At 48.7% G+C, this 24,154-nt stretch overlaps 1 protein-coding gene across 2 annotated transcripts in view; it reads left to right on the top strand.

The window, feature by feature from the left end:
- Positions 1-19,599, top strand: part of GMPR (guanosine monophosphate reductase) — a 48,358-nt gene extending 28,759 nt beyond the window's left edge. For both annotated transcript variants that reach the window (XM_015135594.3, XM_078000928.1), the window contains exons 6-9: positions 3,594-3,700; positions 10,896-10,938; positions 14,488-14,647; positions 19,067-19,599. In XM_015135594.3, the coding sequence (XP_014991080.1) occupies positions 3,594-3,700; positions 10,896-10,938; positions 14,488-14,647; positions 19,067-19,247 (491 nt within the window). In that variant the 3' untranslated portion in view covers positions 19,248-19,599. The remainder of the gene's footprint in view (positions 1-3,593; positions 3,701-10,895; positions 10,939-14,487; positions 14,648-19,066) is intronic.
- The last annotated feature ends 4,555 nt before the right edge of the window (positions 19,600-24,154 follow it).

Below are 24,154 nucleotides of genomic sequence, written 5' to 3'. Positions count from 1 at the left end.
ATCCGTTATTAACCAGACACTAACATTGAGGAGCAAGAAAGAAGATACACATTTTCACTTGGGACTAAAAAACAGCAAAGATTTTTCAAAAGAATCTCACACCCAAATGACACTACCAAAAAAGGAAGCAAACCTAACCCAACATGAGAGGAATCTGTGGGAAAATGCACAGCTGGGAGGCACTGAAGACGCTGTTGAGCTGTGACTTGGCTCCGTGATCAGCCTGAGGGAATTGGATGTGTATGAAGAGAGTATTAGGAAGAAGAGCCCTGTAGATTCCTAAAAATGCCCAAGCTTTTAACATACAGAGAGATTTTCAAGGTTACGTTTTTCATATTGCCACTTGTTTAAGCCAGTTAATAATGTATTCTGAGCAAGTGGGAAGAGGTCTTTACTGAGTATCTATCATTATTGAAAAGACAAAGGATAAGGCCCTGTTCTTCCTTACCAGGCTGCCTCCTCGTAGGGCAGGCTGTAATAGATAGACTGATAATAGAACAAAATAGGCTAATAAACTAGGAAGACTCTTTTTTTCCCCAAAGGCAGGGACACTCACTAGTCGCCTGTTTAATCAGAAATATGGACCTGATGCGGTGGCTCACGCCTGTAATCCCAGCACTTTGGGAGGCCAAGGTGGGTGGATCGCTTGAGCCCAGGAGTTCGAGATCAGCCTGGGCAACATGGTGAAACCCTGTCTCTACTAAAAATACAAGATAAAAATTAAAAAGTAGTCAGGCACAGTGGCGTGCACCTGTAGTCTCAGCTACTTGGGAGGCTGAGGTGGGAGGATCACCTGATCCTGGGAGGTGAAGGCTGCAGTCAGCCAAGATTGTGCCACTGCACTCCAGTGTTGGTGATAGAGCAAGACCCTGTCTCAAGGGAAAAAAAAAAAGGGAAATATGTATTGAGCGTTCGCTAGCTCCCATTGTGTTGGGTGGGTGCTGTACAGGATGTGGAGGTGTGTGAGAAGCTTCTTGGCTCTCAAAGCTTTTTTTTTTTTTGAGACAGTCCTGCTCTGTTGCCCAGGCTGGGGTACAGTGGTGCGATCTCAGCTCACTGCAACCTCCGCCTCCCAGGTTCAAGTGATTCTTCTGCCTCAGCCTCCCGAGTAACTGGGGTTACAGGCATGTGCCACCACACCTGGCTAATCTTTTGTACTTTTAGTAGAGACGGGGTTTCACCATGTTGGCCAGGCTGGTCTTGAACTCCTGGCCTCAGGTGATCCGCCCGCCTTGGCCTCCCAACGTGCTGGGATTCCAGGTGTGAGCCACTGTGCCTGGCCTTCTCAAAGCTTTTCTAGATGTGATCTGGAGCATTTACTACACTTGTTTTCTTCCACATCTTTGTGTCTGCATTCTATTTCCCCAGAAGCTGTATTGTCCTTCTGCTCTCACTATCTCTTCCCACCCCTCTGGCTGGCTGTGTAGAACAGATGTGACTAAAGAGAACAAGGGGCCTTCTCTGAGCCTGATGTATGGGAGCTACTTCTTTAAATTGTTTGAATTTAAAGTCTCACACATTCATATTTAAATCTTACACATTCTTTATGGTAAAAACATTGCATATTACATATCTAAATGATAGCAGTACTGGATGTCTGTTGATTGATAGATTTCATTCATTATTGAGCAACCCCTGGGAACTGGGAAAAAAGCATCAGAAATGGATTCCCTGCCCCTCTAGTCAGGAGAAAATAAGTGCCAACTTTTTTCACCTGGGTGTTAATCAAAACCGCCTGTGCCTTATTTAAAGTTGCTTCCTTGGCTGTTCCCAAGAAAGGCAACTGGTCTACCCTTTATAGGGCCCTCACTATGATCAGAGCCCCAGGCCTACTGCAGCTGAGGCCCTCACCCCTGGATCTAGCAATTGAATGGGAGAGGAGGAGAAAAGCCGAGGCTGAACCAGGGGTTAAACCTCTTATTCTGCACAACCTCCGGTTGCAGGGCGGAGGGAAGGCGCCTTCGTGGGAATGAGACTTGTTGGCTCCGGGACTGTGAGTGACATATAGCAGGACACAGGGAGCTACAGGACTTCCGTGGACTCGGCCCCACAGCTGATGCAGGAGAGGGGCTTGCCCTGTGTCTCCTGGTTTCTCTGCTAAATCCAGGCCTGGGGAACACAGACATACGTCTCTGTCTGATCTTGTCCCTAAAGACCCCTGACAGAAATTAGCATCCTACAAGGTAGTGGTGGCCGGGAGCCAGAGAAGAGGCTGGGCCTCAAAGCATCCCACTCCCGGGTCTGGTGGGAGGGAGGAGTTCACGTCTACCTTTACCTGTCCTCAGAGCGCCCTCTCATGCACACAAGACATCCGGGAGGGTCTGAGTGAGTGGCAGTGCAGAGAGGGATGTGGGTGACTCATTCATTCTTGAGTCCACACATTCTTTCAGTGACTATTTATAGTGCCTTATTATATACGAGGCTGTGTTCTCAGCACTTGATAACAACAGTGAATGTCCATGGAGCCGACCACCCAGTAGAGAAGAGAGACCCTTAACATTCTCACACAGATCCTGATTGAAATGCCTCTTTTTGAAACTGCGATGAACAACTCCCCTGGGGCAGTGACATTTAAGAAGCTGGAAAGATGAGAAGGGGTTGGCTGGGTGGCTGGTACAGAGGGGAGTGTCCGAGAGAGAGAACATTGTGTCCAGAGTCCCTATGGTGGGAAGAAACTTGCCCCACTGGAGAAGCAGTGGGGAGGGAGGGGAGCAGGTGGAGCTGGATTCTGCTGATCTGGGTAAAGTGGGGTGCTGCGGGGGCACTGGGAAGCTTGAATAAGGGGAGGTATGATAAAAAGGTCAGAGTGTGACTTGGCCTGGACCTAACTGGGAGAACCACCAAGACTGGGGCTGACTGTGGCACAGGCAGGCAGGAGGGTGCTGGTGTGAGCCCTGCCCTGGAAGTGAACCTCCGGCTGGGCTGCAAGGGACTTGAGGCGGGGCAGCCAGGAGGGAGATGGACAAGCAGCTGGGCCCTGTGGAGCACAGAGCTGAGTGAGAGCAGGTGAGGGTGTGAAGGGTGTAGTTGCTGCAGGCCAGGCCCTGGGCCAAGAGGTACCCCTCCCTGTGCCATCTGCCCTCTGTCACAACCCCAGGAGATTGTGTTTCTCTTTGCATTTTACAGTCCAGGCAGTGAGACTTAAAAGAGGTGAGTCATTTGACAAAGTTTGAAGGTAAAGAAGCTGCGAGGCTGTGGGAGGATTGTGAGAGGCTGTTTAAAGCAGAGTGTAGATTTGTGGAAAGGTGGAAAGGAGTAGGCATTTAAGTGTGGAGAGATCAGTGCTTGGCCACTGCACGGGAGCCGATGCCACAGGGAGGAGTGGCAGTGACAGGTGCATAGCAGAGAGGAAGGCAATGTCTGGGACATCAGCCAGTGACAGTGATGAGGACTGAAGGGGTACATGACCAGGCGGTGTGGTTTACAGCGACCTCCGGCGTGCAGGTGGGCAGCCCGTTCCCCACATCTCCTCTGCCACAAAGGCTCACCCTGGTCACTAGAGCGGGGCTGCGAAGGTGATGGGGGCACATTTCATGTCACAGTGTTCTCATGTATAACCATCTCTTCGGGGGTCAATTTCTTTCTCTGTGCAGGTTCTGTGTGCACTACCCGCACCAAGACAGGAGTGGGGTACCCCCAGCTGAGCGCCGTCATTGAGTGTGCTGACTCCGCCCACGGCCTGCAGGGCCACATCATCTCTGTGAGTCTCTGCCTGGGGCGGGGCCGGGGGCGGGGGCCGGGGCCGGGGCCGGGGTGTCTTGGGACGCACTCCTGCACCCTTGCTGCTCTTCTTCCACTGACTGAGCATCCTGTGGGCACGGGAAGGAGCTGGGCATTGCGGTCACCGTGCTGACATTCAGCAGAAACAGAGGCTCTGCGGCCCACAAATTCCACAGTGAGGGTGGCAGACCTGGTAGGCAGAAGCCATACGAGCAGGTTGGGTGGTGCATCCGACGAGGGATGTGCAGGCAGCTTTTAGGGCACAGCGTAGGCCAGGCCACAGCTTGCTAGAACAGTTGTAGCAAAGCCCCACAGACTGGGGGCTTAAATTTCAGTATCTCACCATTCTGGAGACGAGAAGCCCAACATCAGGGTGTTGGGGGGCCATGCTGTCTCTCAGGGCCCCAGGGAAGGATCTGTTCCAGGCCTCTCTGTGACCTTCTGCTGGTTCCTTAGCTTGCGGCGTCCTCCCTGTGTGTGTGTGTCTGTGTGCAAACCTCCTCTTTTCCTGAGGATACTAGTCCTTTTGGATCAGGGGCCACCCTCCTCCAGGATGTCCTCATCTGAACTGATGACATGTCCATTGTCCCTGTTTCCAAATAAGGCCATATTCTGAGATGCTAGGGGTTAGGATGGCAACATGCAAGTTTTTGGGGGGACCCAGTTCAACCCATAACAGGCCATGTATCCCGTATTCAGGGTCAGGGAAGGTTTCCTGGAGTATAATAGAGAGACCTGATGGTTGAAAAGGAATTTTTCAGATGAGAAGAAAGAAAGGAACAGAAAAGCACTGGGGAACCAAATCTCAGTCACTGCATCTGGGGCGAGTGAGCTGAGAGGGGCAGGCGTGAGGGGCAGCAGGAGATAAGCTTGAAGGCAAGAATGGACAAAAGCGGTGGGATCCAGCTTTAAGGATGGGACTTCTCCAAGAGCACCAGGGAGCTATTGCAGAGGTCTGAGCAGGCAAGTGCCCAACTCACTGCCTTGGGGCGGATTGAAAGGGGTAAGATAAAAAAGAGCCCAGCTGGGACAGCATTAGTAATTCAGTGGGGAGGTGACTGTGCCCTGTAGCAGGCTTGAGAGCCATCTCCAGAATTGACTGACATTTGGGAGGCAGAATTAAACAAGTGTCGGCAATGGAGTAGGTGCTTGGAGGGCGCTGGAGAAGGAGGAGGAGGAGCAAGGCTATGACTGGCTCACGTGCTGGCTCACCTGGAAGATGGCTGCAAAGGAAGAGGTTCGGGGCTGGTGTGGTGTTCACTATGGCACGTGTCTGTTGATTTTGAGGTGCTCGAGAGGCATCAGAAGGGAAATTGCACATGAGGCATTGTGTTCATGGTTGGAGACCTGGCAGCTTTTAGCCCATAGATGATGAGAGTCTGGGAATGGTGCTCAGGTAACAACTGAAGCTAGGACCAAGGTCTTTCACTCACTGTCCAGTGCAGATTGCCTGGGCTCCTTCTAATGCCTCATCCAAGTTTTTCACCCACCCATCCATTCATCCAGCAAGTATCTATTAAGCATCTACTGTGATAGAATCTAAAATAAATGGTTAAACGTTTATTAGTTAATGACAGAGTTCTAAGACCCTCCACTCAATACCCTTTGCCCCAGTGAACAAATTAATATCCATTTATTGAGCAACTTGTGTGTAAAGGCTGACATAGAACTGTCGGTCTACATTTGCTAAGAGGTTATTCAACTCACGGGAGCGGCCAAGTGGTAGTACCATTCCGCAGTATGTCAGTGGTTCTCAAATCCTGAGTGCAGCCTTGTCTCAGGCTGGCTGCATGAGGATCACCAGAGAGGCTTTTACAAATCAACATTCCCAGACCCCATCCTAGTGAACTGACTCAGAGGTTGGTCCCCCAAATCCCCATATGTAATTAGTCCTGTCTCCATTACCTAATAATGTTAACCATTGAGCATCTCCATCAAGTCAAAACTTGGACCCTATATCATAAGTGTTACTTGAATGACCACTATTTCCTAAGTAGTGGAGTTGAGATTAATAAGGTTTTACTCTGAACATATTCTGAGATCCTCATGTCTTTGTAGAAACTTCAGACTTGCTTAGTTTACAGGGCTGTTTGGCCAAAGATTGGTGGTAGGGTGGGGTGGAGGCTCTGTGTGTCCCAGAGGTGAATCTGTTTGGAAATCAACTTAGCATCTCTTTACACAGTACCACCTAACTTATAGTGTATCTCAGCAGTTCTCTTAAGCCTGGTGCCCAGACCAGCAGCATCAGTATCAACTGAAAACTTGTTAGAAATTCTTGGGCCCCACTCGTGACGTGACCTACTGAATCAGAACTCTGCAGGTGAGGCCCTGGAATCTGTTTTACAAAAGCCCTCCAGGTAGTTCTGATGTCCTCTTAAGTGTGAGAGCCACTGGCTTATAGAGTAGAGGCTCAGCATACGCTGGCTGGGTGAGTGTTCCTGAACCAGGTCTCATCTGCTGGTGCCCAAGGCAGCAACTTCTCTGAATTTAACAGTTAGGGACAATGACATCCCAAGCCTGGGGTACTGGTGCAATAGGAAGGTAGCACTTCTGATCTTGCTTGTGTTCTCTGAGGTTCTTTTTTTTATTTTTATTTTTATTTTACTTTTCTATTTATTTTTTTGAGATGGAGTCTTGCTCTGTTGCCCAGGCTGGAGTGCAGTGACATGATCTCGGCTCACTGCTAGAATGCCTCCCAGGTTCAAGCAATTCTCCTGCCTCAGCCTCCTGAGTAGCTGGGATTACTGGCCCGTGCCACCATGCTCAGCTAATTTTTTTTGTATTTTTAGTAGAGGTGGGGTTTCACCATGCTGGCCAGGCTGGTCTCGAACTCCTGACCTTGTGATCCACCCGTCTCAGCCTCCCAAAGTGCTGGGATTACAGGCGTGAGCCACCATGCCCGGCCTCCGAGGTTCCTTTTACATCAGTGCTGAGAGGTCTCCTAGATGGGGTTAGGAGTTCCATTTAGCCAGAAAAGCAAATGAATGGACTTAGTAGAATTTGGACCCTTGCCCTCAGCTCAGTCCTTGTAAGCAGCTGAGCGTCTTGGGGTTTAAAGCAGCCATTGCCCCTACACTCCTTTTGTCTAACAGGGCACGGGCGTGTTTCTCTTATTTGCCAGTAGCCCTGAACCTGCTGGAAACCCACCCGATGTTTTGGATCCTGCCACTTGGTCCAATTTCCTTCCAGCTGTCCTATTTTACACTTTATTTGCTGAATTAGCACATTGGTGCTGTTGAAGTTCAAAGGAAGCCACAATGTGGTGTCTGTTCAGCATGTGCTGATACCCAAGAGGCTGGGCTTCAGTCGTGTTTCTACTTATTGTGGCCCACATGGGCTTCAGAGAGGCAGAGAGGAAAAATTCAGCATACTTCCTGCATAGGTGAAGATTAAGGTGGGATCAGTTAATTTTTTGTTGTCACACCATTATTTAGAAACACCTAAACAAATTCATTCAAATAATTAATCTTTTTTTGAGGCTGGAAAATTTTCCCAACAAAATATGTTTAACCTAGGAAAAGTTAGAAATGCAAATAAACATAAAAAGGAAAATAAGTAATAGCGGTAATGCTCTCATCTTAAGATAACCACTGGTTCTAAACTTGTTTTTCCATTTTTACAGCTGTGTGACCTTAGAAGAGTTGCTCAACCTTTCTGAGCCTCATTCCCCCCCGCCCCCGCCCGCCGCCATCTACACAGTATCTCCTTCAGGTTCATGACTTTGAATGGCAAAATGACTTTTAAGTTCATAATAGTTGCTGGGTTTTAGTAGGTGACTGACTTGAACTTTTTTCTCTGCCTACTCCATGTTTGCCATCACCATCCTTCCTTTGTTTTAGGAATGAGCAAGTATTTTTCTTTTTTCTTTTTTCATTGTCAGTATTCAACATAATGTGAGCAAGTATTTTTTTTTTCCTTTTGTTTTGTTTTGTTTTGTTGTTGTTGTTGTTTTTGACAGAGTCTTGCTCTGTCAACCAGGCTGGAATGCAGTGGCATGATCTCAGCTCACTGCAACCTCAGTCTCCTGGGTTTAAGCGATACTCCTGCCTCAGCCTCCCAAGTAGCTGGGATTACAGGCATGTACCACCACAGCCAGCTAATTTTTGTAGTTTTAGTAGAGACTGGGTTTCACCATGTTGGCCAGGCTGGTCTCAAACTCCTGACCCTAGGCGATCTGCCCGCCTCAGCCTCCCAAAGTGCTGGGATTATAGGTGTGAGCCACCACGCCTGGCCTGAACAAGTATTTTTAAGCAAAAGAAACAGGCTGACAATTCACAAGTTATCATTCATGTCCCATGATGCCGTTTGTACTTAAATATAATGTTAACTCTTTTAGAAAAACAAGAAAAGGACTCCTTGTAAATTACTGCCTTTAATACTTGCACAGAACAAAATACTAGCCCAAATGTTGTTGTTGTTTTTAACAACCTTTCAGCAGCTATGAATTTTACGTGTGAATATACATGTATGTCTTAGATTGCTGGAGCTACTCTGCTTCCCGAGAACATGAAAAGACACTCTGAACACTTTTGGAAATATACACAGTAGCAGGAAGTAGACTGCCCTGTCTGTCCTGAGGCATCATGTGAAGTTGGATTGCTCTTGGTTAAATGTGCAACCATTAACCACATATGGTTGTTTGGTCTATGCTGCCCATTTCACATGTGCAAATACAAAAGCACCCTGTGAGCAGATGACGCCGTAAATATGATTTCCTTTTTGCAACACGCCATACAGTTGTATTAACTGTGGATCTCTTGGCCCATCCTGGGAAGAGAAAGGCTGATTTTCTCGGGGTCCCAGTGGCACAGGGTTCCTGGTTCAGGCCTCATCACTGACCACAGTAATATAAAATTTTCAGGACACCACAGGAGACACAAATGAGTGAAGAAAAGAGTGATTTTTTTTTTTTTTTTTTAGACGGAGTCTTGCTCTGTCGTCCAGGCTGGAGTGCAGTGCCACAATCTCGGTTCACTGCAAACTTCGCCATTCTCCTGCCTCAGCCTCCCGAGTAGCTGGGACTACAGGCGCCCGCCACCACGCCTGGCTAATTTTTTTGTATTTTTAGTAGAGACGGTATTTCACCGTGTTAGCCAGGATGGTCTCGATCTCCTGACCTTGTGATCCGCCCGTCTCAGCCTCCCAAAGTGCTGGGATTACAGGTGTGAGCCACCGTGCCCGGCCAAGAGTGATGTTTTTTTAAAGTCATGTTTTAAAAGGACTTATTTTAATGGGAGCATGAGTTTATTTAATGCGTTTGAGGCCAGAAGTGTGAAACGCTGTGTAGAGCTGGTTTTGATAGAGAGATAAAGCATTTTAACATTAATTGGCAGGGCAAGTGAAGGGCATTTTGAGGTTGTACCTTTGAAAGGTAAAGTAAATAAATATGCCAGGATTTTGAAGCATTAACAAGGGGTATAGAGCCACAAGTCCTGTTCCTGTCTTCACACAGAGGGTTTGGGCCAGATAACATACGAGACCACCTCTGAAATAGTTATTCCTCAGTGCTCTGTGGCCCTCTGGGGGTCAGAGAAGCCATGTATGAATAACACATTTGATTGAGGAAATAACTATGGTCAGTAAATGTTTGTAAAGAAAAGGTACAGCCTTCACACTTAACCTTTTGATCAGAGCTGCAAAGAAGTAGTGAAACAGTATTGGAGTTCTAGCTCCTGGGGTGACAGGCCTCACTGGTAGATAGAGAAAGGGGACTGAGTCACAGAGACCCTATGTTCTCAGTTGGAGATGTTCTTTACAAGGTGGTTCATCCCATTTCCCTGCCCTCCAACTGCAGAGGTGCGTGCACCTTCCTGCAGATTGTAACACGGGGTAGTCTGGGTACCCTGTCTTTTCTCTGTTCCTTCCCAAAGTGGGTCCCATCTTCTGGGGACAGGTGCTTCCCTCTGAGGCCCTGTTGTTTCTCCTAGACCCACACTTAGCTTTGGGCTGTGTCACCGTCACGTGAACCCTGACACTGTTGCTGTCTCCCCTTGGGCCATGGTGTCTGGCTGCTGCTCCAGCGTACTGTTGCTGTCCATTTGCCCCTTGAATTGCACCCAGGCTACATTAGGAATAGTAGGTAGCATTCTGGGCATTTGGTGTCTTGAGTTTGTAAGAAAATGCAGCTAGCGGCTGGGTGCGGTGACTCACGCCTATAATCCCAGCACTTTGGGAGGCCGAGGTGGGCAGATCACCTGAGGTCAGGAGTTTGAGACCAGCCTGGCCAACGTGGCAAAACCCTGTCTTTACTAAAAGTACAAAAATTAGCCGGGCTTGGTGGTGGGTGCCTGTAATCCAGCTACTCAAGAGGCTGAGGCAGGAGAACTGTTTGAACCTGGGAAGCAGAGATTGCAGTGAGCCGAGATCACGCCACTACACTCCAGCCTGGAGGACAAGAGTGAGACTCTGTCTCAAAAAAAAGAAAAAAAAAAAAAAAAAGAAAAGAAAAGAAAATGCAGCTAGCTCTGCATCCTAGAAGACTTGTACTGTGTGGTTGGTGTTTAAACATTACCTCCCACAGCTGAACCTTGCTGGGCAGCCCAAGATAACAGACTGGCCCAGCTACATATTAAACCAGCCCAGGTGTGGTCTGCGTGGGCAGTGTGGGTGGAAGAACAGATGTTTGATTTTAAGGTAACTGTGTACCATACATGAGGAATAGGAAACATGGAAGTACCTGGAAAGATAAAAGGATTAACTCAATGTCCTTTTCTTGGCTCTTAAAAGAATTCAACCCTTGTACTAAATAAATCTCACCTCACACCAGCCAGAGAGGGAAAGGTGGCTTCTAAGTGAGAATGAGCGTGGACAGTGGAATGGCTGGGTGTGTTATAAAAGGGGCTGGCATGGAATGAGGGCCAAGCCCCTCCACCACTCACAGCCCCTGCTGCCTCCTGCTCTGCAACAGAAGTGCCCAAGCCCAGGTGGGCAGGTGGGCAGTGGGTGGTGCCAGCCCCTGAGCCACAGAGGAAGCCTGGATGGGCCTGGGGAGTGAAAGGTGCAATAATGAGGGGAGTATACTCGATCAGACAACAACAGCCATGGTGGGGGGACTTGGGCTCATGGGCTTGCTGGGGGCTGTGGTGGGTCTGAACCCCCAGTCACTGGGTCATCCGGGGACAGCCTGGCTGAGCTCCCGCTGATGGTGTCTTGTCCTTGCTTTTTCCTCTGTGAAGGATGGAGGCTGCACGTGTCCAGGGGATGTCGCCAAAGCATTTGGTAAGGCCGGGCCCTGGTGCAGAGGGAGGGAAGGAAGGAGGAAGAGAGCTCCTTGCACCTCTCCAGGTGGCAACCTGAATGAGGAGGGGGACCTGCTGGGGAAGTTCTGGGCCTCCTGGAGTTTCCTCTCCCTGGGTTTCAGCCCCAACTGGCCCAAATCCCAGCATTGATTTGGTTCTGGTCCGTGGTAGAGCAGGCCACAAATGACCTAGGAGATGGATCTAGGCGTAACGTCCTGCAAGCCAGGAGGGGGTGAAGTCAAGGCCTTTTCATCCCAGGGAAGAGAAGGCTCAGGGGACCTGTCCGAGGGGACCGTGACAGGTGTGATGTGTAGGAACTACAGACGGGGTTTTTTGGACCCAGCCTGGAGAAGTCCCGTGGAAGGGACTGGAGGAATCCCGCAGCGATTTCTCACTGGAGGCTGGAGCCTGCCTCCCACTAGGGGGCAGCAGTGCCTGCTGTGAGCCCGTGGGATTGGGGATCAGGGAGCGGTGGTGGCTGGGCAGCAGGTCCTGAGCTTTTCTCGGGAAAGCACTAGACGGTCCAGTCTCTCAACACCACAAGCAGTAAAGTACAGCTGCCGAGCCCCGTGTTGGCCACTGAACTGCAAACTGCATTCAGAAGTCAGAGCTGGCCGTGTGGCTGCGGGCTCCAGAATTGAAATGGGGGTTGTGGGTGCCGGCTGGAGCAAAAACGAAGCTCTCACGCCTCAGCCCTTTGCTGATGCCAGAAAAAAAAAAATGGTGGCAGGAAACTTTCTGTCATAGGAATTCTGGGGGCTGTGTGTGTGTTTTGTTTTGTTTGTTTGTTTGTTTTCAGGCTGGGTGCGGTGGCTCACACTTGTAATCCCAGCACTTTGGGAGGCTGAGGTGGGCGGATCACTTGAAACCAGGAGTTTGAGACCAGCCTGGCCAATACCCCCATCTCTACTAAAAATGCAAAAAAAATTACCTGAGTGTGGTGGTGCACACCTGTAATCCCAGCACTTTGGGAGACTGAGGTGGGCGGATCACTTGAAACCAGGAGTTTGAGACCAGCCTGGCCAATACCCCCATCTCTACTAAAAATGCAAAAAAAATTACCTGAGTATGGTGGTGCACACCTGTAATCCCAGCTACTCAGGAGGCTGAGGTGGGAGAATCACTTGAACCTAGGAGCCAGAAGTTGCAGTGAGCTGAGATCACGCCACTGCACTCCAGCCTGAGCGACAGAGTGACCTGTCTCAAAAAAATGTAAAAAATAAAAATTAAAAAATGTTCAGACAATAACCCTGATAGTGACAAAGGAAAACGTTAGGACAGTGTTCTTAGCAACAAGGTTTCATAGCAACCCAAAGAATGTCATGAAAAATGGGATTTAACCTCATCCAAATCATAAATCCTATCTGTGGAAGGGAATCTACAGACCCTCCAGTGATTCCAGCTTCTTATTTTAAGGTTGAGGGGACTGAGGCTCTAGGAGGGAATGACAAGGTCACAGTCCTACAATCAGGGGGCAGAACAGGGAGAACACAGTGCCTCTGCTAACTAGTGTTGTCACTTACCCTGTAGTGTAAGGATCTTCGGCCAAGGGCATTTTTACGATTGGTTTTTGAGTTGAATCTACTTAATACAGGTGGTGGTCCATCTTGGACTCTTTTGTATTGCCTCACACATGCTCTCTGTACACAGAGAGAGCCGAACACACTTTAAAGTGGCTGGTTGTTGAGAAGGTGCCTTGTAGATCCCAGTTCCTGGCTTTGGACCACACTCAGCTCAGTCTCCTTTGGGTGGCATTCCCTCTTCCACTGTCTCGCAGTCAGTGTAGCCATACCCGTGCCAGGACTCAATGGAGTGAGAGGGACCATGTCAGGGAAGGATGCAAGAGTGTCCCGAAATGAAAATGGCTGGGAACCCCCTCAAAGCGTTCTTTCAGTGGGTCTGTGCTCTGCGCTCCTGCTGTTGACATCTGCTCCTTTGCAGCTGCCGAGGAGGTGCTGTGCTCCTGAATTGTGGTCATCAAGAATCCTGGCTGGACACCAGTTATCCTCTGTCTCGTTAAAATTATGGCAGGAGGACCAGGGAGTCACATTCGTGTTAGGAACCCCAAAAGGGAGGGTCTTCAGAGGTTGCTGCCACGTAGGAAGGTTGCGTTGTGCTTTGCTTCCCTGAGTGCCAGAAAAGCGTGCCTTTCCGTCACGCTGAACGGAAGGGGCTGTAACGCCAATGCAAAACCCAGAGTGCTCTGCCAATGTTTAAATGACCAAATCGAAGGTATCAGGACCACTTTCAGGGGTTCCTATGTTTCCTCCTCCTAATTAGGATTTGCCAGGCTCCCCTCCTCCTTCATCCTATTACTTAATACATTTGTACCCGGCTACTGTCTTGTTCTGTTCTAAATGTAAACCCTCAGTAGGATTACTCAGGGGAGGTTGTAGCAGTTTCTTAGTTAATAGGCAGTGAAGAATCCCTCTGCACAGTGATCCATGAACAAGATGGGGAATGATAACTATTTTTATTATTTCTCCCACATGTTCTTTTTACTTTCTTGACAGCTAATCATTCAGCATCTACCATGTGCCATGCACTTGGGATAAACATAGAGCCAGCCCTGGGCCTGTTCCAGCATAGCCCACAAAGACAGGCAGCTTCAGTACCTCTGTCTCCTGTGCCTGTCCTGGAAATGTGCTGTCATTCGGTGATTAGTCTGGCAGAGTGTTTACTCTGGAAGTCTAATGCGTAGCACTGTGGTGGTGCGGGTAGAGTATCACATGACTTCCATGACACCGGGGCTTCTTTCCTTGAAGCTGTCTCTAGTGTAGGCGCTTCAATCTGTTCTGAGGCCCTTTCCTGATGTATAAGCACAGGGAATGTCAGAGTGCGGAGAGCTTCATATACAGACCAGACACCTGAGGGGGCATCATAGAGGAGTCATAGCATTAAGCACAAGATTAGATAACATGCTTTCTAAGATACTGCCCCCTTTTTGTTTTTTGAGATAGAGTCTCCCTCTGTTGCCCTGTTGCCCAGGCTGGAGTGCAATGGCATGCTCTCAGATCACTGCAACCTCTACCTCCCGGGTTCAAGCAATTTCTGGCTAAGTTTTGTATTTTTAGTAGAAATGGGGTTTTATCATGTTGGCCAGGCTGGTCTTGAACTCCTGATCTCAAGTGATCCACCCACCTCGGCCTCCCAAAGTGCTAGGATTACAGGCATGAGCCACCGCGCCTGGTGGAATACTGCCCAATTCTTAATGTTTCTCTGATTCTAAGAGAGTTAGATCTGAGGAAGGTGCTCCTAGTTAGCCATTAAAACCATTCAGCATGGTCCAGTATATAGGACACTAGCCTTCAGTGGGCTGCGTTTGTTTCTCCTAGTGTCGCATGGCCCTGTCTCCCTGCATGGAAGCCTTCCTTTTTCCAGGAGATAGACAGGAGAGGTCCAGCCTTTCTCTTGGCTATAGCTGTGGGGGAGGGGGATGAACTGGGCAAGCACTTGGATTTTTTGAGAGTCTGTTTCCCCTGAGCTCTTTTCTCCGCTACTCCCTTTTATCCCCACCGTCGGCATTTAGGAGCTGGAGCAGATTTTGTCATGCTGGGAGGAATGTTTTCAGGTCATACGGAGTGTGCTGGAGAAGTGATTGAGAGGAACGGACGGAAGCTCAAGCTCTTCTACGGGATGAGCTCTGACACGGCCATGAAGAAGCACGCAGGAGGAGTTGCTGAGTACAGGTGAGGAAGTGGCCCCGAAGCTCACTCTCGAGGCCTGGCCTTGCTCTTGTTTCTTACGGAGATGGGATGGAAGCAGGTTTGAACAGCAGCTCTGTGTATATTAACGTACTGTGGGAAGGGGTTCTTTTAAAAGAGGACTTTGTATCCAGTTAGCATTTGCAGTGTTTGGGGTTCCCAAAAGCAAGTACAGAGAAGCAGTGTTTGGGGACTGGTTGGAAGTGTGACCAGGGGTATATGTGAGTGGGTACCAGTCCTGAAGGGAATACTCCAGACCTCTGGGGGTGGGTGGAATTATTGCCTTGTCCTTCCAGTAGAGCCTGTGCTGAGCTATCCCTGTAAGCTTAGATCTCTGGCTTGAAAAGAGTTCAGAATGAAAGGATTGAGTTGAAGAATGGCTCTCCTTTTGCACAGAAAGCCATAGGTGTGCCCGGCCTTTCCTGAAGAATGCTGCATACAGCTCATACTGCGTCTCACCTGCCTCCAGGCTCTGAGAGTTGACACAGCAGCATTTTCAGCCATTTAGTTGTGTCATCCACTGTAGAAGTGGGGCTTACTTCTGCTGATGTGTGTTTATTTTTTTTTTTGTTTGTTTGTTTGTTTTTTTGTGGAGGAGTCATGCTCTGTCGCCCAGGCTGGAGTGCAATGGCATGATCTCAGCTCACTGTAACTTCCGCCTCCCGGGTTCAAGTGATTCTCCTGCCTCAGCCTCCCGAGTAGCTGGGATTATAGGTGCCTGCCATCATGCCCAGCTAATTTTTGTGTTTTTAGTAAAGATGGGGTTTCGTCATGTTGGCCAGGCTGGTCTCGAACTCCTGACTTCAAGTGATCCACCCACCTCGGGCTCCCAAAGTGCTGGGATTATAGGCATGAGCCACCGCGCCCGGCTCCTGATGTGTGTTTTTAATCCATGGTCTCCAAAGACACCTGGGTCTTTTCCTGATTCACTTCCATTTTAACTGTCTGCATGTGTGTTTTAAGAACCTGATGATGGGGCTAGGCACAGTGGCTCATGCCTGTAATCCCAGTGCTTCCGGAAGCCAAGGTTGGAGGACTGCTTGAGCCCAGGAGTTCCAGTTAAGCCTAGGCAACATAGCAAGACCCTGTCTCTACAAAAAAATTAAAAATTAGCTGGGTGTGGTGTCACGTGACTGTACTCCCAGCAACTCAGGAGGCTGAGGCAGGAAGATGGCTTAAGCCCAGGAGTTGGAGGCTGCAGTGAGCTGTGATCGTGCCACTATGCTCCAGCCTGGGCAACAGAGTGATACCCTCCCAAAAAAAAAAAAAAAAGAAAAAGAACCTGATGACGGTATACTCACTGCCTCACCGTGCTCCATAGAGCCTACTGTTATTCTCATCAGGATTAGTGCCGACAACAAGCTATACAAAACGGGGGCAGGACCAAAGGTCCTCCATCCACAGAGGGAAGCTGGCTGTGAATCGGCTGGTTGCTTTTCTCCAGGAAACCTCAGGCTTCTCCCTCCAGTTTTCAGACTCTATCCCGTGCTGGAGTGGAAACCTAAGCCCTCCCTGGCTGGCACCCTTTATTTCTTACCACTCATTCCACACCCAGAGGGTCATTTTGAGGACCTGGGATTCAGATGTATTATATAAGGTTCATATCAAGCTAGCAGCAAAATCTCAGAACTCCATTGAGATTTGTAGGTAGGGGGATTGGGGGGTGGGGTGTATTCTACCAGAGTTCTGTTCTTCTGTGGGGTTCTAGCAGACTTACTTCAGTTCTCATTCACCTCAGTCTCTTTCTCTTTTGGTGGTGAACCCCAATAAAGATATTATAATATGGGAAAAGCAGGATGGGAAAGATCGATGGGGACTGCGCCAATCAGAAATGAGAGATGCACTTCTTCCAGGTAGTCCCCGAAGCCCTCTTTCCCCCACGCGGTCCCTGATAGATGAGGAGGTTGCACGGTTGGGTAAGGAGGAGGCACTAAGCTGGACCTATGGCCAAGAAGCTTCGTGCTTTACCAGCAACTGTTGTCATCATCCAAGGGCCTGCATGTGTCTCCTCTGTGCCAGAATGTAAGTGGAGCTTTCATGGGTGAGCAGCAGCTAGGTGCTTTGCCTGGAGTACCTTTTTCACCCTCGTGGCTGCATCTTTTTTGGGTTCTAAAAACAATTATAGAATCGGGAAGGCCAGAGCAGGCTATGGCACAAACAGAAGCCAGAGAGCTGAAAGAAAAACCATCTCCTGTAATTTCAGCAGTGTTTAGATATAACAGAAAAAAAAAAAAAAAAAAAAAAAAGATTCAGCAGTAGCAAGACTGTATTCTGGAAGTGGATTCAAATCTTTAACCAGGAAGAAAATTGCTGAGAAAATTAGAACCTTAATCCGAAGGCTGCAGCCTGAGCCTTGCAGGCTGTACCTGTCCTGCCTTTCTGTTTCTGAGTCTCAGTCTCTCTCTCTCTCTCTCTCTCTCTCTCTCTCTCTCTCTCTCTGTCTCTCTCTCACGCAGTTTTCAGCCTCATGACCATGATCTCATCATGAGAATGCTTCCTGACTTTCACAAATTACTTGTGGCACAGTTATGTACACACTGCTGGTTCTTTCCCTATCATTTCATTCTCATGCTGTCCCCGGGAATGAAGTACCTTCATTTTACAGATGAGCAGACTTAAGCATCAGCAAAAAATGAGTTCTAGATTCACACCAGTGAGAATCTAGAAATTTCCAACAAGCTCCAGGAAGGCCATGGAAATATCTTACGAAAACGAAATGTCAGTCATTGCAGGCACATGTGTACAGACACCTGTCTGGGGTCACGGAGTGCTGAGCCCTGAACTGTCCTGGGTATGGCCAGTGACTTTGGCTTCCTGAGCTTGGGGCTCTACACTGGCTGATGGTTTAAGTAGCTAGATTTTACCCAAGGGTAGTCCTGCCTGTTCAGCGACCAAGAGTTAACCCCCTTTTGAAATTCTAGGTAACGAATGTCTGGTCAAGAGATGCTCTTCAAGGCAGGTGGATCACCTAAGGTCAGGAGTTCGAGACCAGCCTGGCCAACATGGTGAAACCCCATCTCTACTAAAAATACTAAAATTAGCTGGGAGTGGTGGCAGGCACCTGTAATCCCAGCTACTCAGAAGGCTGAGGCAGGATAATTGCTTGAACCCAGGAGGCAGAGGTTGCAGTGAGCCGAGATTGTGCCACTGCATTCCAGTCTGGGCGACAAATGCAAAACTTCATCTCAAAAAAAAAAAAAAAAAAAGAGAGAGAGATGCTCTGATGCTCTTTTTCAACAGCTGAAGAGAATGGCTACAGAAGGTTCCAGAATTTGGGTACTTGTTAGAACTTGCATGGCCCTTAGATGAGAACTAGAGTTTTGCCTAGATTTCAGATTTCCTTCTGGTAATACACACATGTGTAATATACATACATTCTGGTAATATATACATGTGTCTGGACCACATCCCCATTTTGCAGTAAGGGGACATGACCTGTGTTACCCAAGTAACAATCAAGCAGTGTTACATGGTGGCCTTGTGAAGAGAGGGACATGGGCTCAGTGGGGACAGTGAAATGTTGCTTAGTGTTCACGCCATAGGCCAGACCTTCTGAATTTCTAAATACTCCTCTGAAAATGTGAAAGATACTATCCAAAGCCTGGAAGCCTCCGGTGCTAAGACAGGTCTCGGTTCTCCTCTGATTCCACCTTGCTTGGACCCACACATGTGCAGGGCGATAGGTGTAGTGACCTGTAAGAACAGGGAGGCAAACTGGGGGTGGCTGGTGTACCCAGCAAAGCAGAAAGACAGGCAGGCTATCAGAATGGAGCCACTTTAATGAAATCACCTTGCTGGTGATTTCCACGTAAGCTAGTAGGACCTGAGTTACCCATTTTATGTCCTCGTCCTGGTCGTCCCCCTTGAAGACACTTGGTTTCTGATCTTAGAGCAGGCAGGAGGTGAAGCTCTGGACTTTCCCTGTTGTTGATCAGGAGGGCAGGAGGCTGTTTCCAGGGGGAATCTGCCAGGGCCACTCTGGGGACATTTTGGGCTCCTGGTTGTTGGGAAGTTGGTGTGCGTGTTGAGGTAGAATAGAAAGGTAAAGGTGGTTTCTGTTAGGGGCAGAGGGGAGCACGTTGCTGGAGAGAATGGCACAAAGCGGGGTGGTATGGGTCCCCAACTCCTTGAAGTGCTACTCACCAGGACTTCCCTCTCCCCAGCGTGCAGGGCAGCCAGCAATGAGCCCGTGCCCTTTGGGTGGGAGGAATGTGTTCGTCTGAGATGCTGGTGATCACGCTGGCACTTGGTAGAAATGTGGGGATGGGGTCAGAGGGTGGGGTCTGGTTTTCTGAGTGCCTTGGGGGCTGCACAAAGTGCTGGAGCTGGGAATAATTCTAACTGGGCTCTTAAGGGCATGGGGGTGGGGAACTAGATAAAAAGAAAACTTACTTTGTCTTCCAGAGCCTCTGAGGGTAAGACTGTGGAAGTGCCTTACAAAGGAGATGTGGAAAACACTATCCTGGATATTCTCGGGGGACTGAGGTCCACGTGCACCTACGTGGGGGCCGCCAAACTCAAGGAGCTCAGCAGGAGGGCAACGTTCATCCGGGTGACCCAGCAGCACAACACCGTGTTCAGCTAACCCCGGGAATGAAACGGCGTCTGGCTCGAGTGGAAGCATCCAAACCTGCTTTTCCCATCTCCCTCCTACTCTGTTCCGTCAGAGCTTCTGGCTGCTCCCGAATGGTGGAATGCTGTGTCCTCTCTCCAATCTCCTGCTGCCTGGAGGCTTCGGGGCTCTCCCGCCTGCCTTCTCGGGGCCCAGACACAAGGCACCGATTGGGCCAACATCAGAGCCCTGCTGCCCAGAACTCACAACCTCATTGTTCAAACCAACACTCGCACCTTTCTTTTTCTCTTTCTCTCTCCCTTTGTTTTTCTTTCTTTTTTAAAAGAAGATGGTTTCACTTTAATATAATGCTATTAAGACTTGATGGAGTTGCTGGAGTTTGTACTTGCAGGAGTCAAGTTGAATGGTTTGGGATTTGTTTTGCTGTCTTCCTGGATGGGCCGGTGGCAAGCCACTCCTGGTGATTAGCAGACAAGTCACCTTAGGAGGGGCAAGGAGAGGAGGACGGTGCGGGAGCCGGGGGAGGACGGTCCGGAGTCAGAGTAACTGGCATCCCCCATCTCTAGCTTTTGGTTGTTGCAAAAGAACGAAAGCAATTAACTGGACAGATGTAACATGAATTGTTTTCCCAGCTGATACTCACAAAGTTGGGCCAATGTGTTTTCCCGGCAAGTTTCAATACACGTGCTTTTCAGGGTCAAGTCATCTGTTGCTATCAGTTTGCTGTCGCTTTTAGGAAGCTGTCCCTGTCCTGGCTTCTCATTTCGTTTTGTTCTCCTCCATCTTTTTTTCCCCCCTTCTCAGTCCCAACTTGTCTGTCTTTGAAATTCCACAGGATGTTTTATGGGAAGGTTGTCTCCCAAGAAATTAGCAGATGGAGTCACACTGAAAAAGAGCCAAAGCTCTTCGATCAGTGGCATCCTAAAAGGCATTGGTTTGAGACATGAGTTAGAGCCATTCCCTCGGTGTGCCAGTGAATCCTTTCCCCGGGGGAAGGACCACAGGGCACTACTGTATACGGGTCAGTTAACGGGCTGGGAACAATGACATTGTCTTGGAGAACTGGCCTCTGCAGCTGACCTGCAGCAGCCCACCAGGATGCCTGTTTAAATAGTGAACACAGAAGAAGTGATGACCGGCCACTTACCTTTGGCGTATTGAGTTCCAGGCCTGGAAAGCGTATGTAGAGCAGGATGTTTTACTTTACTTTTTAAGGCTGAAGAGCAGGTACACAAGTCAGTTTTCTTTGGAAAGGCAAGCAGTGACCCTGGAGTAGAGAAGATCCACAGGGTGCTGCTGTGCCAGGGTGAATGAATGGCCTGATTGTCCATGGTGACTGACGGCATGAGAAGGGTCCAACCAGAACTGTCACACTGGGATAATACAGGTCCACTGCTGGTCCTTTAAGAATACATTTATAAATCCAGCCAGCAGTGTTGACTCCAATGCAATACTTTCCCCTGCTAAATCCATTAAGAATTTTTTTTTTTTTTTTTTTGAGGCAGGGTCTCACTTGTGTCACCCAGGCTGGAGTGCAGTGGCAGGATCACAGCTCACCACAGCCTCTACCTCCCGGGCTCAGGTGATCCGCCGACCTCAGCCTGCCTGCCACCATGCCCAGCTAATTTTTGTATTTTTTGTAGATAGGGTTTCACCATGTTGCCCAGACTGGTCTCAAACTCCAGGGCTCAAGCCATCCACCTACCTCGACCTCCCCAAAGTGCAAGGATTACAGATGTGAGCCACTGTGCCCGGCCCATTAAGAATAATTCTTGGACCTATAGAAACACAAGGGCTGCACTTTGGAGACGGGAGGGCCAAGAGGCTGTTTAACATGGAGCAAGACGTGGGGCTTGGCTGCAGGCTCCCCACCATGCTCTCTGTGGTCCTGTCTGTGTGAGGTATGAGGCTCTCACGCTGGTCCTGTGGAAGGTGTGTTTTACACGCATCTTCAAATGTTAGTTTCTAACAGACTATTGCAAAATAAGGGAGAGGTGAAGGAGAGGACATCTTAAAGAAATCTATTAAAAATGGACCAGCAGTAGTAAGGGAGCTTCTTTCAGAATAGAGTGGTCAGGGAGGATGACACCCAGCTGTCGGCTTGCAGCACCCTGAGGGCTGTGTCCCTTGTAGGAACACGTGCTGCTTTACCCATCTTCTGTAAAAACTTTGCAGACTGGCCCTTTGTTTCCACAAACTAAAAGCAGATTCTTAGCAATCCAAGTTTTAGGGAAGTGGAGACTGAGTAGTTATGAAGTCAAAAACTCCTCAGGACCATTTTGAAACAGAGGCTTCAGAAAGAGAACCTTTTTTTTTTTTTTTTTTTTTTTTGAGACCAAATCTTGCTCTGTCACCCAGGCGGAGTGCAGTGGCACAATCTTGGCTCATTGCAACCTCCGCCTTGCAGGTTCAAGCGATTCTCGTGCCTCAGCCTCCAGAGTAGCTGGAATTACAGGTGCCTGCCACCACGTCCAGCTAATTTTTGTGTTTTTAGTTTTAGTAGAGACAGGATTTTGCCATGTTACCCAGGTGGTCTCAAACTCCTGGGCTCACATGATCCACCCACCTCGGCCTCCCAAAGTGCTGGGATTACAGGTGTGAGCCACTGCACCTGGCCCATAAAGAGAACTTGTAAGGCTCCATCACCCCTTGCCTTAGCAGGTTCATCTTTGCCTCTGAGAGGAATGGGACTGGGGGAGCCCACACCGGAGTGTCCCTTGGACCAGGTGTCCTACACGACCTGGACATGAAACATAACAGCCTTGCTGCCGACCCACTGGGCTTCCTGTGCCGGCGCTGGGGGAGGAGGAGGAGAGCCAGTGAACTCGATGCCATTCACCTTGGGCTGCTCTGGCTGCTCCATCTGAGGGCTCTGGCAATGCTTTTGATGGTTTCAAGGCCTGCCCCACTGCAGCACCTGAAGCTATGGTTTCCCCGAATTGATTTCACCAGCTGAGGTAAGTAGCCCAGCCACTGGACCCCAAACTTGTCAGAACAAACAGCATCTCACACAAAAAGGGAAGGCAGAGATGCAGTCTGCTTTGCCAGGTTTGCCCACAGCACACGGGCACATTTGCCCTGGCTACTCTAGAGGACCTGGGGCAGGCCTGCTAGCCTGAGCTACACCTACGCAGCTCTGGTTTGCTGTGCGTCCTTTCACATATTTATTATATAATGTGTCAGGACCTCAACTATTAAGTAATCAGAGGAGAGTCCAAAACACCATCCCAAGAAGATAGTTCCTCCTTGGCTAAGTGAAAATGAATTTAACCCCAAGCGTTCTGCCATCCCTGTGTCACCTTCAGGCTGGACTTGAGGTGGGTGCTGGACTTGAGGTGGAAGCCACGGGTTCTTGAGGAATTACTTTCTGGCACAATTGCTAAGCTACATCTTTCCAAGACGGCCCAGTGCAAAGCTGTACTGTGGTACTTTTGAGGTAAACGGGGTTCCTCCACATGCTGAGAGACCTGCTCAAAGAGTTGGGTATTTTTTGCTTTTGAGGCAGAGTTTTGCTCTGTTGCCCAGGTTGGAGTGCAGCGGTATGATTATGGCTCACTGCAGCCTCGACCTCCTGGCCCCACGTGATCCTCTCACCTCAGTCCCCCAAGTAGCTGGGACAACAGGCATGTGCCACCACACCCGGTTAATTTCATTTTTTGTAGAGATGAGGTCTTACGATGTTGCCCAGGCTGGTCTTGAACTCCTGGGCTCAAGCAGACCTCCTGCCTCGGCCTCTCTAAGTGTTGGGATTATGGGCGTGAGCCACTGTGCCCAGCCTGCTCGCTGAATTTCTAATGAGCTTGAATTACAGGAAATAAAAATAAATTTTCCACTTTCAGACCACTAACCAGTTTAGAGCAAATCTGTAAAGAGTGTATAGATTATGCCACATGAGCCCATGAAGCTACCACATGTTTAAAGACAAATATACCTCTTGTGAACAGCAGTGTTCAGCTAGGAGGCATAAACATGAACTGAAGAAAGCAAGACATCAGGTATGGCTGTGTGCCTTTTATCTTAGAACCTCATCTCACACATACTCTTCACCCCAAAACATTAGCAGCGAAGGCAATGCCTCACGTCACACCTCCCCACCTCCGACCTACCCAGGGAGAACTTGTGAGCGGGAGTCAGTGAGGAGGAGGAATTAGCACTCTTTTCCTCTTCTTTGAGGACCCAACAGAAGGCAAAGACACACATCTGCAATTGGCACTGTTATTTTATTAGTACGAGTATACTGAAACAATAAACTTGTACTGGTATACAGACAATTTATTTAAAACAATTTTGTTCAAATTTTGAATCAAACATTGTTTTATTATAATAATGAAATAATTTCTACCTAGAAAACCTGCAAGCACCATCAAAGAAAGGGACCATAAAATTCAATAAACAGACTCGAGTGTATCCTACAAATAGACACACCACGATTAGAAAATAGAATATGAATTCTTCCATTTTTTAATATTTGTTTTAAAAAAGCTAGTGCAAGTACAATATTTTACACTGGAATTACAGAGAGTATGCACGCATATGGAAAAAAGTTCTCCTGTCACAATAAAAGCTCTTAACTATTATGTATGCACTTAAAATTTTCTTTTCAATAAGGTGCAAAACATCATTCCTTCCCTAGTTCTCCTCTGTACTGGCCATGTCAGTCTGGTAGTGCCCTCAACCCAAGTTCTGGTGTCTGTTTCCCTTGGCCTGTGGGAGGCATACGATTGGAAGTTTGGTGGGTAATGATCTGATATTAAAATATCCAGTGGTACGAGTCTCAGAGATGGCTCTGGAGCCAGGACTCCACTGGCTGGAAATGAAGACTGTCTAATCTGAAGGTCACCACAAGTACTGACAGGACTGTCTTGAAACCTCCTTTTGGCTGACACTAATTTGGGTTAAGAGTTGAGCAGTTCAGGCTG

Source organism: Macaca mulatta, chromosome 4 (assembly GCF_049350105.2).
Source record: "Macaca mulatta isolate MMU2019108-1 chromosome 4, T2T-MMU8v2.0, whole genome shotgun sequence".
Lineage (NCBI taxonomy): Eukaryota > Metazoa > Chordata > Mammalia > Primates > Cercopithecidae > Macaca > Macaca mulatta.
This window is presented reverse-complemented; position numbering and strand designations above follow the sequence as displayed.